This window comes from Silene latifolia, chromosome 1, assembly GCF_048544455.1.
Source record: "Silene latifolia isolate original U9 population chromosome 1, ASM4854445v1, whole genome shotgun sequence".
Lineage (NCBI taxonomy): Eukaryota > Viridiplantae > Streptophyta > Magnoliopsida > Caryophyllales > Caryophyllaceae > Silene > Silene latifolia.
This window is the reverse complement of record NC_133526.1, coordinates 91458784-91473581: the sequence shown is the minus strand read 5'-3', so window position 1 is coordinate 91473581 and position 14798 is coordinate 91458784. Positions and strand designations below refer to the sequence as shown.

At 36.9% G+C, this 14798-nt stretch overlaps 1 protein-coding gene across 1 annotated transcript; it reads left to right on the top strand.

Annotated features, from left to right (window-relative positions):
- Positions 1–286: 286 nt before the first annotated feature.
- Positions 287–1424, top strand: LOC141607737 (deoxyuridine 5'-triphosphate nucleotidohydrolase-like). Its single transcript, XM_074427088.1, has 3 exons — positions 287–640; positions 728–819; positions 1051–1424. The coding sequence occupies exons 1-3, from the start codon at positions 351–353 to the stop codon at positions 1293–1295; spliced, it is 627 nt and encodes a 208-aa protein (XP_074283189.1). The 5' UTR covers positions 287–350; the 3' UTR covers positions 1296–1424.
- The last annotated feature ends 13374 nt before the right edge of the window (positions 1425–14798 follow it).

Here is a 14798-nt window from a genome sequence, read left to right as displayed (position 1 = left end):
GAGACATGGTTGTCCCGTACTAAAACTTTCTTAAATAAATTGAACTGGACTCATATAAGGTGGAATGGATTTATAAACTTGGGTGTTACATGGGTATGAGATTCCAAAGGTTTGGAATGGAGTTAAAATTCATTGAGGGGTGTTTGGTTAGTAAGAGTATCTAACTTCATTCCAAAACCTTCCAACCAAATACTAGAATGAGTTGAATACTGAATCCATTTCAAAAGCTCAACCCAACACCCAGTCCGTTTCCATAACCGTAAAACCCACCACTTAAGTTGATAGCGATCATCAACATTACATAACAAAGTCCAAAGTGGCAAACACAAACCACAACTCCACACAAAAAAATGGCGGGAAACTTTAGCGCCAAAATGCTACAAATCCCACCCAAAATTCTCTCCCTATTTAACCCTCCCACACGTCTACTAAACACCCACACGCACAATCTCCGCTTCAATCCCATAAAAATGGCAGAAACTAATGGCCAAACCCACAACACTGACATCCAAGAACCCTGTGCTAAACTCCAAAAACTTGACCAGCACCAAAATGGTTTCCTCAAGGTTAAGAAGCTCTCTGACAAGGCTGTCTTACCGTCCCGCGGTTCGCCTCTCGCTGCCGGTTACGATCTTTCTAGGTATCCTTCCATCTATCTTGCTTCTTTCCATGTCTAAAATGGGTTTTAGGAATTTTGATTGTCATGTATTTGTGTTTGGTTTATCAGTGCTGTTGAAACAAAGGTGCCTGCTAGAGGCAAAGCATTGGTCCCTACTGATTTAAGCATTGCGATTCCTCAAGGAACCTACGCTCGTGTCGGTACGTCTCCGTTTCATTTTATTTATTGCCATAGTCAGTCGCGGAGTTGGGATTTGTGGTGAGGAGGGGAAATTGCTTAATAGAATTAAGTTTTTGATGGTTAATTTGTCGAACACCTGGTGTGCATTGTATAAATCTAGGTAAAGCAGCTCTTTTTATCCGATACATGTGTACCCATTTGATTTCATTGAGAAATATTGTAATTTTGATGCTAAATGATTATATTTGCAGCGCCGAGATCTGGGTTGGCATGGAAGCATTCAATTGATGTAGGAGCAGGTGTGATTGATGCAGATTACAGGGGACCAGTAGGGGTGATTCTGTTCAACCATTCGGATGTCGATTTTGAAGTGAAAGAGGGTGATCGTATTGCCCAGCTGATCATTGAGCAGATTGTAACTCCTGATGTATTTGAGGTCGAGGATTTGGACTCTACTGTTCGAGGTGCTGGTGGGTTCGGTTCAACCGGTGTTTAATTAGTCATCTTAGGGCTCTAGTAATCTGTTGGTTAGGGTAATGTAGTAGTAACTTAACTTGGGTGTGTTTTGGTTTGTTGTGCACATTTTGATGCAACTATTAAATGAAATGGAATTATGTTACTTTGATCTACTTAGCTATAATAATGTTGTATCTGCGCATACAGAGTACTAGCGTACTACCTCTAATCGAGACCAGACTACTCGCTTTTCAAAATTCTCTTCACATACTCCTATTTGTCGGATAGAAGTTACCTCAGTACTTTTCACATACGGAGTAAGTTATATCAATGGTTGATTACTTTAGTACTTCGTATGTTCCCTTCGGGGGAAGATCATCGGTCTAAAGGTGGTTAGTCGCACTTACCGAATTGGAGAACAACCAAGTGCGTAACATGTGTGAAGTGTACTGTTTGATAGTTGTGTATTGCAACAGGTTACATACAGCGTTCATGCTTTGTTTCGAGTTTTATTAAGTGGTGTTATGTAGCGCAAGTGCGTAACATGTAATGTTTATAACAAATGGAAAATCTTCCTCTACTAATTCATTAGTTCTTACTGATGCAACTATTGCTGCTGTCAATTGGTAGTAGAGCCTTAATTACACAGTTCCACTGATTTATAAGATACTCTGGCTTTGAACATTGAGCGGATGTTAAATGCGGAACTCTGCTATTTCATTCATGTGGGTGAATAAAGTATTAGTGATAAGATACTCCGGCTTTGAACATTGAGCAATCTGACGCGTTTAGGTTAAGTAATCTCGTGTTGGTTCAGTAGTTGGTCAAAAATAACAAGTGAGAATAATATGGCTGTATTTTTTAAAATGTTTAATATACATACACTCATACACCTTAATATTTATTTATGCTAATACGTTTTCAATAATCTTTGTATAAACCGTAACATACAAGTACTATTGTAAAATCAAGTGATCTTTTATCTAAATAACTTTCATCAATCACCACTTTTCCATGGTAAGAGCATCATAGTTTTTGTAACTTGTAATATGGTTCTAGTGTTTTACAATGTTTAATTTATTCAATAACCGTTTTACAGAAGATTTATTCATACTTTATTCGGACTGAATAAATATTATTCTTTTAGAAATTTAGATGAAATTTATCTACTATATTCTTCTTCCATTACAGGCCTTTTGTTTAGAAAACCATTCATTTATTACTATTAACAAATAAGTGTCTTTTATATAACAAAATAAAATAAAATAGACTCACGGTCGGTATAAAACCATTTGTACGATAATTATTGCAAAATAAAGTAACGGAACCTCAAGAGTCAAGACACCATAATTGACTCGCATCAAATTTGAGAATACCAAAATTGAAATTTTCATAATACATTTATGACATACGTGTAGATGATGCACATAATGCACAAACGTATGTATGGTGGTCAGTATCTTTAACTTGACTAATACTGGTTGAAACAAGACTCCAAAATGACCCTTTTACATGCATTTCTGGACCCATAATTATTAATAATAATAAATACGTAGGAAAACACGATCACCTAATTTATACGAACCCCTGCCATACCACCTATTAATGAGACCCCATTCAAATTAAATGCTGAAAGTTTCCCTTAATTCTGAACCGACATCATCGACATGCTTTTACGATTATTAGCCATCGTGCTATTACTATCGGATTTTATCTAGCCCATTTCGGTAGGGGTGTTCAGAATAAGCCGAACCGCAATAACTTAACCGAAAAACCGTGCATTTTTAAGATTCAGTGAATCGAAGCATTTCGACAAAGCGATTCGGTGAACCGAACCGTTTCACAAAAAAGTAAGCAAAAAATTAAAATATTATATAAAAAAATTGTTCGTTCGTTTAATTTTCTTAGTGTTTCCAAATTCAAAATTTGTTAAATTGATTAATACTAAAGTTTACCTAATTCACTTTATTGTTGAGTATAATATATAATGAAAATTTAATTAAACTACTAGATAAAATTAACGAATACTAAAAATAAAAATATATGTAGAACGATTATAAGTTAACCGGTAACCGAACTGCAAATAACCGTTTAAAGTGGTTAACCGAACTGTTTATAACCGTTAGAAACGGTGCGGTTTAGGTTCGGTGTTTTGCCAAACCGAACCGTGTGCGAACGGAATTAAATATGCGGTTCGGTAACCGAACCGCGAATGAACACCCCTACATTTCAGCTAATCAGGTCTTAGGTGAATAGTCTTGACTATGGGGTCATTTGGTAGATGCGGGAATTGTAAGATCACATGAAATACAATATCATGGGAAGTAATCTCCCTCATCTAATTCATGGGAATTTTCCAAAAGTGTTTGGTTGTCAATATGGGAATTCACTTCCATGGGGGTGTTGGTAAACAACTTCCCACATTTTTATAAGAAGTTAATTCCATGGGAAGTGCGACTTCCTCCATTTTTACAAAAAAATGGCAACCAAACAACTCCACTTTTTGTAATTCATGGGAAGTTCAACGTTTCGTAATTCATGAGAAGTTTATACTTAGGACTAACAGTATACAACAACAATTCAGCAAGTATATATCAGAGTGTAATCAACAGTTGAATCTGCAAATAAATCGTAGGAACGAAAGAGTAATAGTGCATCGGAATTAAAGAGTAAATAGACAAACGAAATGATGTTTTTAAACCTGGTTCGGCCACTACTCCGCAGCCTACATCCAGCGTTATTTAATGAATACTTTAGAAATTAATTCTAACAACTAAACCTCGTACAATAAAAAAACACACCAACCTAGCCCGGTTGCATTTGTTTAAAGCTACTCTACAATAAGACTTTTTCTCAAAGCTACTTCGCCCCAAGACATCGCTTTGGGCTACTCCGTCAAAAGATTTCAATGCTTAAAGCTACTCCGCAATAAGACTTTCATTGCTTAGAACTACTCTATTCTAAGACGTTGGGTTCTATCTCGGCTTTGTTACAAGACTCACGAATCTCAATAAGTTCACACAATTGAACGAAGGAGATTACGTTTAAGTACTAATACAAGATCATCGAATAAAATAAATGTAACACCCCCGTTTAACCAAGAACCTTAGCAAGACATTCCTGGTTAAAAGAGACTGTTACCATCCCGGTTTTCCGAGATAGTGAATATCAAAATGAAACAATACAAAGGTACTTTTAAATAAAAGTTACATCACTTATTAAACCGGTCTCAAACTAGACATTACAAGTCTCAAAACCAATTGATAAAAGCAAATAGTTTACAACTGAATGTAATGAAATAACTAATGTCAATGACTAAATAAAGGTGCTAGCTAGACTCTAGTCAACTTCGCAACTCACGTCCAAACCCCAAGCACAACAACAACATCAGCTACTAATCGGTACCTGTTAACTTGACTAGTCCCCATTCAATCGGAAATCATTGAATGGATCATAACATGCCACCACAATTAAAGAAGATGACAATTGACACAGAACACAATAAATGTCAATCAACGATTGAGTAGGAATAGTCTAAACAACAGAATTTAAACAATGGCAATAACTAGCAGCAACAGTAATAATAATAACAATAATAATAATGATAATGAGTGAGAATAAAACGATATAACAACAACAGCCGGTATAACACCCCCATACACCAAGGTGCCTTACCAAGACCACCTAATGTATGAGAACGCTACCATCTCGGTTACCCGAGGTAAAGTATATCAAATAGACCATCAAAGAACGTACTTTAAGTAAATAGTTAAAGTGATACATTCAAAACCAAACTGATTAAATAAGGTACAAGTGTTCCAAACTAAAAACCAACTGAATAAATAAAAGTATCTCGACACAACTGCGGAAGACTACTAGCTGACTCGTGGTGACTCATCCCCAGCTGATCCTCGCGCATCCAAGTCCTACCTACTCAACAACTGCTCACCATCTCTGATAAGTCCATTTTATATAGACTTTATCTCCTTGTTTTAGCTCTAATATATATAATTATTGCACTAACCTTAGTGATTTTATGAGCTAATATTGTATTCTAGTTGTCTTTGCATGGTTTGTCACATATTGTAGGAACTTGAGCTTTTAGGAGCTTATTTCTAATAAATTTGCAAGAGCTAGTATACAAGTCTCAGTATGGAGCATGAGTTGGACCAACCTTGAAGTGTTACATGGATTTGCATGCATAAAGATATGGATTAAAATGAGAAATGCAAAATGAAGTCTTATGCAAAGTCAAGCCCAAGATTTGAAGTCCAACTAAGGTGGAAGCTTAGGATGCTAGAGTGCATTGGATGCCAAGCTTAAAGATCATTATCAGACGCTTAATAGGGCATTTATCGCTAAGCATTGGATTCCATAAGCATTAACTAGAGGAATTAAGGTGAACGAGCTGGAAAGCCACGACCCCGATCGGGGTTACCCTGCCTTAAGTGCATACGTTTCATCCCTAGCTCCCTATAAATAGAGAGCTAGGTCCGACCTAATAGGCATCTTATTTTTCACCATACAATCTCATATTTATTGTATTCTTAAGAATACAAAAATTCTCTCATAGTTTTCATTTTAGTTTTAATTTGTTAAGCATTTGGTTATTGTTAAACATTTGGTTCTTATATTCAAGCTTTTGGTTCTCATTTGCTCTTCTTTGCAAGTTCCTTAATTGTTCAAGTTCCATTTTCTTATTCGGTAATTCTAATCCTAGTTTATTTAGTTTACATTTCTATTTTAGTTATCACATAGTTTTATCATTAGTATTTTAATTCCATCATATAGTTTATTCTCATATTTCATAATTCATCTTTTAGTCTATATCATTTCTATAATCATGTTTAGCATTTCATACATCATAGTTTATAGTTTACATTTCAATATGAGTAGCTAAATTTCCTTAGTCTAGGGACTAGGGAAGCCATGCAATAACTAATATATGTAAAATGTTAAAATAGGTTGATATAATATTATCTAATTGTTTCTATCACATGTTTGTATCGTCACGATTAATCTTTATTTAATGGTCATATTCATCGTTTAAGTTTGTTAATTCATTTTATAAGTCGAGAGGCACGGAATCGGATTAGACTAAGCATGTGTAGTAGGACGACCTAGTCATAAACGAGAGTTTCTCTAGGACCCGGTATATAGTTGACACTAATATCGAGAGGTGGGTGTCTTTAAGCCTAAACAATTGACAATGTTATTAATTCCGAGTTTAACAGGAACAAATATATTTACAATTGCATGTGTGACCCGACTCCCCTAGACTCCTTTAATTATATAGTTTACATCGTTTTATTTGCTAGTTAACAAACCAACCAACAAACCAAACCAATCGTAATCGACCTTGATAGAAGTCTACTCATAGCATTTCATAGCGCAATTCCTGTCTCCTTGTGTTCGACCCCTATTACTACATTAATTTGTGTCTAGGGAATTTATCTTTGATTAGGTGTGCGACATAGCCTATCAAATTTTGGCGGGAGACGGTTTTGTTTGTTATTAGTTGTTGAATTTTATCTTGTTTTTATTTTGTCCCAGGGAACACTTGTTCCTTGGGATCGTGCTTTCTCACGGTTTTCTTGTAGTTTTAGTGTCTTTTTCAGGTGGTAAAACTATCTCAAAGGGATCCTCATATCCGTCCAATGGCTGTATTTCCTTTCCTACAACAACAAAACCAACCCTTTCATGATTATTTGTCCCAACTTGATGAATACGTTAATCATATTGCTTCTCTTGGATTCATTTACAATGGATATGAATTGGGTCAGGTTGTGCTTGACGGAATGGATTCCGAGTCCCGTGATTTGACTGTTTACATGAGTTGTGGGAGTCTTTACTACAAGAGTGCGGAGGAGCTTTGGGTTTTCCTAAAGTTCATGGCCGACCAATGTCTGGAAGTAGCTCACCAAGAAGAATTGAGGCGTGCAATGCTTCTTCAAGATCATTTGGAGCAACAAGCGTCTGAGGCTCGTATCATAAAAATACTCGAAGACATGCTCACAGAAATGCGAGAAGGAAATGAGCGATTTATCTAAACTTCTACTCTCCTACCTTCCCAATGTGAGTCTTTTGCCCCTAATAATTTAGAATTATTGGAAGACGATGATGATGGTCAAAATTTTTCTTTTGAAATTCCCCTTAACATCACTCCAATTGACCACTTAGAGACTCATATTAATGACATTGACCTTGTAGTAGATGACACCCATGACATGGATGTTGTTGGGCCCGATTTTAATGACACGGGTGGGGTTTCACCCGAGCCTTTGGAAACCTTTGAGAATCCTTTCACGGAGGACGTAGTTGACCCAATTGTGGTTGATGTGGGACTTCGTGATGAGCCTATCGAGGATAAGTGGGAAGAATTAACCATTTCCAATGAGACCCACCTCCTTGATTCTTCATGCCACCAATTTGAGACCATAAATGATGATAATTTATGCACTAACGATTTATTTCATGGTCTTAAGCATGACGCTCCATCTCTTACTGACGAGTGGAGTAATACGGTGGTTGTTTTTGAAGCCTCTTCTACGCATTTTGATAAGATTTTTCATTCTTATCCTTTGATCTTTTATGCGTTAATCTTATCAATTGCATATATCTGCTTTTGTATTGCCCATTCACAGGTATATGATCGGCTTCTAAGGGCTTTGACTAATTTTTTAAGGATGATGAAGACCGCAACATTCGAAAAATAGGAGTCTAGCAAGACTTAAAATTTGCGCTTCTTGGGAGGCAACCCAAGCTTTTATTTGTTATTTGTTTTAAATTTTTCGCAAATTTAATGTTTTCGTAGATTTAGAAATAAAATTACTAGAATTGACGGTGTTTATTTTTGTGATTTGAAGGTGAACAATGAAAAAAAGGAGTCTCGATGAGGTTATGCACGCTTCCCCATGCACGAAACCCCGTTCGGGGTCATAGCTTTCAACAACGGAGGAGCTAAAATAAATACGGAGGAAAAGTCAAACCGGCTAGACTTGGCCAACCCTGATCAAGGTGGGCTGGCCCCGATCGGGGACGCAAATTTTTCAGGAAAAAAATTTTTATAAAATTGTCAAATCACTTGCAAACATCATTCCTTCATCAAACTTTCAATTTTTAGCCCTTTTCTTGAATTATTGGTGAATGGAAGAGTCCCCCGTATATGTTCTAGCTTGGGGGGAGGCTAGCTCGTCTAGTAAGTGTTCTTTACTTTGCATTTTAGTTTATTTTCTCCCAACCCATTAAATATGACCCCTTGTCCTTCTTGTTTATGTGCTTTGAGCCATTTTTATGGTTTAGTTGGGTGATTTACATGTTGGCACATTGAGGACAATGTTGTGTTTAGCTTGGGGGAGATTGCATTTGCATTGTAGTGTAGGTTGCATTTAGAAAAATCTGAAAATTTTGAGAAAATTGTGTGTTTTTGCTTGCTTATAGCCTACTTTTGTCACAAAATTATGCTTATGCCCTCTTGCTTATCCTAATAATAACTTATAGCTAATGATTTATTCTTATTTGATGGATAATTGCTATATGGGGATGTCTTGACATAGTAGGTGGAGATGGAAAATGAACCGAATAGGCTTGATCTTGAGTATTGGCAAGCTACAAAATTGGTAAGGTAGAACCTCCTTAGACCGATGCATCCATATCCGGTCTCTCTTAGGTGAGTGTAGGTCTCCTTATGGTTTGCGTTTCATCAAAACGCACAAGTATGGTCTTGATTTCATCTCTTTATAAGCATGCATTCATTTGTTGTTAGCATTTTGGAGCCATTCACATGATTAAATTTGCCTTTTTGACCCCTTCACAAAATTTATCCCTAGCTACATATAAAAATTGCCTACCTTGTTGAGCTAGTAGCTTTGATTAGTTGTGTTTGGGTGCTCATTTGGGATTTATTCTATCTTGAAATATCATTGTGAGCTTGGTCTTAATGCTCTTGAGGAAAAGAAGTGAGAAAAGAAAAAGAATTGGAAAAATGAAAGAAAAGAAAACTGAAAAAATGATGGAAATGAATTGAAAAAGAAAAGATGAGAAAGAAAGAAAAAAAAAGGCATGAAATGGAAAAAGAGAAGAATGGTTTGTATTTTGAAAGAGAAGAAGAAGTTGGTGTAAGAAGCTCTCATGTCTTATTCATATATTTTGGAGAGCATTCTTATGATTTGTATTGGAATTTTTGGGAATAGTTTTGGGAATTGAGCATCCTTGCATATGGTTGTTACTAGCTTGAATTAGATCCACATACCATAAATCATTTGTTCCCCTTTGTTACCCATTACTTATTTGCCTTCTTCTTACCCTTGGCTTCATTTACATGCTTGCATTTGAATATTTTTGGCTTATAGTTTTGAAATAATTTCCATATTAGATTGCGGGCACATTCTCATGAGTCGAGGATAGGTGAGTATTTTCACACAAAAGGTCCTTTCACATACAAACGAGTTTGAGTGCATCGTGAGAGTCCATTAGTCAAAAGATCATGCAAGAGCTTAAGATTCGTTCAAAGTTTTCCATGCTACGCCGTCATGTAAATCTCATTCATGTTTTTGCATTATTCCTTTAGCCGATGTTGTTTCGGGTTTTGAATCATTATCCTTAGCTTGTTTAGGATATTGCAATTGATGGGATATGGTTCTTGCTTAGGGACAAGCAAGAGTTAAGCTTGGGGGAGTTTGATAAGTCCATTTTATATAGACTTTATCTCCTTGTTTTAGCTCTAACATATATGATTATTGCACTAACTTTAGTGATTTTATGAGCTAATATTGTATTCTAGTTGTCTTTGCATGGTTTGTCACATTTTGTAGGAACTTGAGCTTTTATGAGCTTATTTCTAACAAATTTGTAAGAGCTAGTATAAAAGTCTAAGTACGGAGCATGAGTTGGACCAACCTTGAAGTGTTACATGGATTTGCATGCATAAAGATATGGATTAAAATGAGAAATGCAAAATGAAGTCTTATGCAAAGTCAAGCCCAAGATTTAAAGTCCAACTTAGGTGGAAGCTTAGGATGTTAGAGTGCATTGGATGCCAAGCTTAAAGATCATTATCAGACGGTTAATAGGGCATTTATCGCTAAGCATTAGATTCCATAAGCATTAACTAGAGTAATTAAGGTGAACGAGCTGGAAAGCCACGACCCCGATCGGGGCTGGCAACCCCGATCGGGGTTACCCTGCCTTAAGTGCATACGTTTCTTCCCTAGCTCCCTATAAATAGAGAGCTAGGTCCGACCTAATAGGCATCTTATTTTTCACCATACAATCTCATATTTCTTGTATTCTTAAGCACATAAAAATTCTCTCATAGTTTTTATTTTAGTTTTAATTTGTTAAACATTTGGTTATTGTTAAACATTTGGTTCTTATATTCAAGCTTTTGGTTCTCATTTGTTCTTCTTTGCAAGTTCCTTGTTCAAGTTCCATTTTCTTATTCGGTAATTCTAATTCTAGTTTATTTAGTTTACATTTCTATTTTAGTTATCACATAGTTTTATCATTAGTATTTTAATTCCATCACATAGTTTATTCTCATATTTCATAATTCATCTTTTAGTCTATATCATTTCTATAAACATGTTTAGCATTTCATACATCATAGTTTATAGTTTACATTTCAATATGAGTAGCTAAATTTCCTTAGTCTAGGGACTAGGGAGGCCATGCAATAACTAATATATGCAAAATGTTAAAATAGGTTGATATAATATTGTCTAATTATTTCTATTACATGTTTGTATCGTCAAGATTAATCTTTGTTTAGTGGTCATATTCATCGATTAAGTTTGTTAATTCGTTTTATAAGTCGAGAGGCACGGAATCGGACTAGACTAAGCATGTGTAGTAGGACGACCTAGTCATAAATGAGAGTTTCTCTAGGACCCGGTCTATAGTTGACACTAATATCTAGAGGTGGGTGTCTTTAAGCCTAAACAATTGACAATGTTATTAATTCCGAGTTTAACATGAACAAATATATTTACAATTGCATGTGTGACCTGACTCCCCTAGACTCTTTTAATTATATAGTTTACATCGTTTTATTTGCTAGTTAACAAACCAACCAACAAACCAAACCAATCATAATCGACCTTCATAGAAGTCTACTCATAGCATTTCAAAGCGCAATTCCCATCTCCTTGTGTTCGACTCCTATTACTATATTAATTTGTGTCTAGGGAATTTATCTTTGATTAGGTGTGCGACATAGCCTATTAAATTTTGGCGGGAGACGGTTTTGTTTGTTATTAGTTGTTGAATTTTATCTTGTTTTTATTTTGTCCCGGGGAACACTTGTTCCTTGGGATCGTGCTTTCTCATGGTTTTCTTGTAGTTTTAGTGTCTTTTTCAGGTGGTAAAACTATCTCAAGGGGATCCTCATATCCGTGCAATGGCTGTATTTCCTTTCCTACAACAACAAAACCAACCCTTTCATGACTATTTGTCTCAACTTGATGAATACGTTAATCATATTGCTTCTTTTGGATTCATTTACAATGGATATGAATTGGGTCAGGTTGTGCTTGACGAAATGGATTCCGAGTCCCGTGATTTAGCTCTTTACATGAGTTGTGGGAGTCTTTACTACAAGAGTGCGGAGGAGCTTTGGGTTTTCCTAAGGTTCATGGCCGACCAATGTCTGGAAGTAGCTCACCAAGAAGAATTGAGGCGTGCATTGCTTCTTCAAGATCATTTGGAGCAACAAGCGTCTGAGGTTTGTATCATAAAAATACTCGAAGACATGCTCAAAGAAATGCGAGAAGGAAATGAGCGATTTATCGAAACTTCTACTCTCCTACCTTCCCAATGTGAGTTTTTTGCCCCTAATAATTTAGAATTATTGGTAGACGATGATGATGGTCAAAATTTTTCTTTTGAAATTCCCCTTAACATCACTCCAATTGACCACTTAGAGACTCATATTAATGACATTGACCTTGTAGTAGATGACACCCATGACATGGATGTTGTTGGGCCCGATTTTAATGACACGGGTGGGGTTTCACCCGAGCCTTTGGAAACCTTCGAGAATCCTTTCACGGAGGACGTAGTTGACCCAATTGTGGTTGATGTGGGACTTCGTGATGAGCCCATCGAGGATAAGTGGGAAGAATCAACCATTTTCAATGAGACCCACCTCCTTGATTCTTCATGCCACCAATTTGAGACCATAAATGATGATAATTTGTGCACTAACGATTTATTTCATGGTTTTAAGCATGACGCTCCATCTCTTACTGACGAGTGGAGTAATACGGTTGATACGTGCATTTTATATAGTCCTTTTAGGCCTTTTTATGCACGTATTTCTATGCTATTATCATAGTTTTATGCTACGAAATGCCCCGAATATGCTACTTTGGTTTGTTTTGTTCTATTTGCAGGAATGAACCAGAAGGTAGTGAAATCAAGCCTTTTACTGTCCGTTTTGCATGCATTTGAAGGAAGAGTGAATTTGGAGTGGAAATGTAGCTGTCTCGGGATGCGTGAAGCCGTTTCGGGAGCTAAAAAGACAAGTCAAAGCTGAACTAACGAACAAGTAGCTGCTGGAGTCATATTTCACTCGATTGAATGCTTATTTGATCAATCGAATGACTTTGGATGGTTGAAGACCTCGATCGAACACTTTCCTTGGTCGATCGAATAATTTCATTTTAGGGTTTACTCGATCGAGTAGTAATTTTACTCGATCGATTGGTTTGAGCTTAATTCTGCTCGATCGAGCAGTTCTAAATCACTCGATCGAGTGGTTTTCTATGGGCTCGGGCCTTTTTAGCTTTAATTTGTTTTTAGGTCAAATAAAATCGTCTTTTCCTATAAATAGGAAGACGACAGAACAGATTAGGGGCACAACATACACTACTTTTCTTACATTTCTTCTTTGGATACTTTGTTCTTTTTTTTTTTAGGATCTTTTCCGTAATTTTCTCTTTCCCTTTTCTCTTTTATTTAATGTTCGTTATTTCTCTTCCCTTTATTTTCTGTTCTTTCCTTTATCATGTCTAGTTAATTTTTCTCTGTTAGGATTAGGGGATTCAGTGGTCCGATGTTAATTGCTAATTAGTTCATAGATTTGTCGTTGTTGTTATGTCTATGTTGTTAATCACTGCTTATAATTGTATCTAGCTATTTGAATCGATGCATTTAGCCTTTTTAACCTTGGTAAGCCTTGACCTGGACCGGAAGGTTGGAAGGGGTGAGACCTGCAGTGAACAGAAAAATGCTTTAGTGAGGGCGGAAGCTAAGCTAATAGTATTTTAAGGCGAATTGAGACCGGAAGGAGATATTCGTTACCCCTTAGACCGACACATCGACTAATCTGTGACCTTAGCTGTAATTAACTGACGTTCGTTGACAACCCGACATCCTAGTTTTCTCTCTTTCTTATTAATTTCTCTTATCATTAATTCTCTTCCCTTAATCTTGTTTAGTTTAGTTTTATACATTTCAAACCCTCAATTGTGACCTTAGACAGACCGAATAGACACGTAGATAGTGACCGCCTCCCTGTGGAAATCGACCCTACTTACCGCTGACTTCTGTTATTTGTACTTAGGTATTTATTTTTGGTACTTAAACGACAGGTATCAAATTTTGGCGCCGTTGCCGGGGAGGCAACTACTTTATTTGTTTGTTTAATTTTGTCTGTCTTTAGCCTCAAGGGATTTATCCCTTGAGGCCGTTCTAATCTTTTCATTTAGTGCTGTTTTGATAGGCCCCACAGGTCCTACCTAGACAGTTCTAGGTAAAAGATCGTCAAAGGGAAGGCTTGAGTACCTTTGATCCGTCATCTATGTTCCATTATATGGCACAGCAGGTGATTTACTGCGGGAGATGTGGTGCTGCTGGGCACAATGCAGCTATTTGCATGGCAGAAAACGACGAGGTCTACGCGTTCAAGCACCGTATACGAGCTAGTCAACCTTCTGTAGTTGTGCCGCCACATCTACCTTATCAACGAGGCTATCAAAAGCCTCTATTTGTCTGGCCACCGCAACAACAAGCTCCTCCTCCTGATAAACGGAAAGAAGAGATTGCTGAGGTGAAATCTTTAGTGAAGGCACTTGCACTCCAAGTGCAAGAACATGATAGACACACTTGTGCGCGAATTGATGAGCTCGAGTCAGAGATAGCTCAGTTAGCTGCTTCTGATGATTGGGATGACTCGGATTACGAAGTTCTATCAGATAATGAAGCCTTACACGAAGATTTATGCACTGATCAGCAAGAATCACTCGATCGAATGGATTATATTGGTCGATCGAGTGAAATTACTGAAGAAATGTTTGATCGAACAGTTTATACCACTCGATCGAACAGCTGCTTAGAGGAAGTACTCGATCGAGCTTTTTCATGTACTCGATCGAGTGATTATCAAGAGGAAAGCTTTCGATCGAGTAATAATTCCACTCGATCGACTGATTTGGCCAGAGAGAGCAATGCAACGTCATCTTGGTTCGTTTTGGATGACAATTTTGACGAAGACAATGGTTACGGTGAATCTCCCCTTTTCAAAGCCGAGCTGGATGCGCTTGAG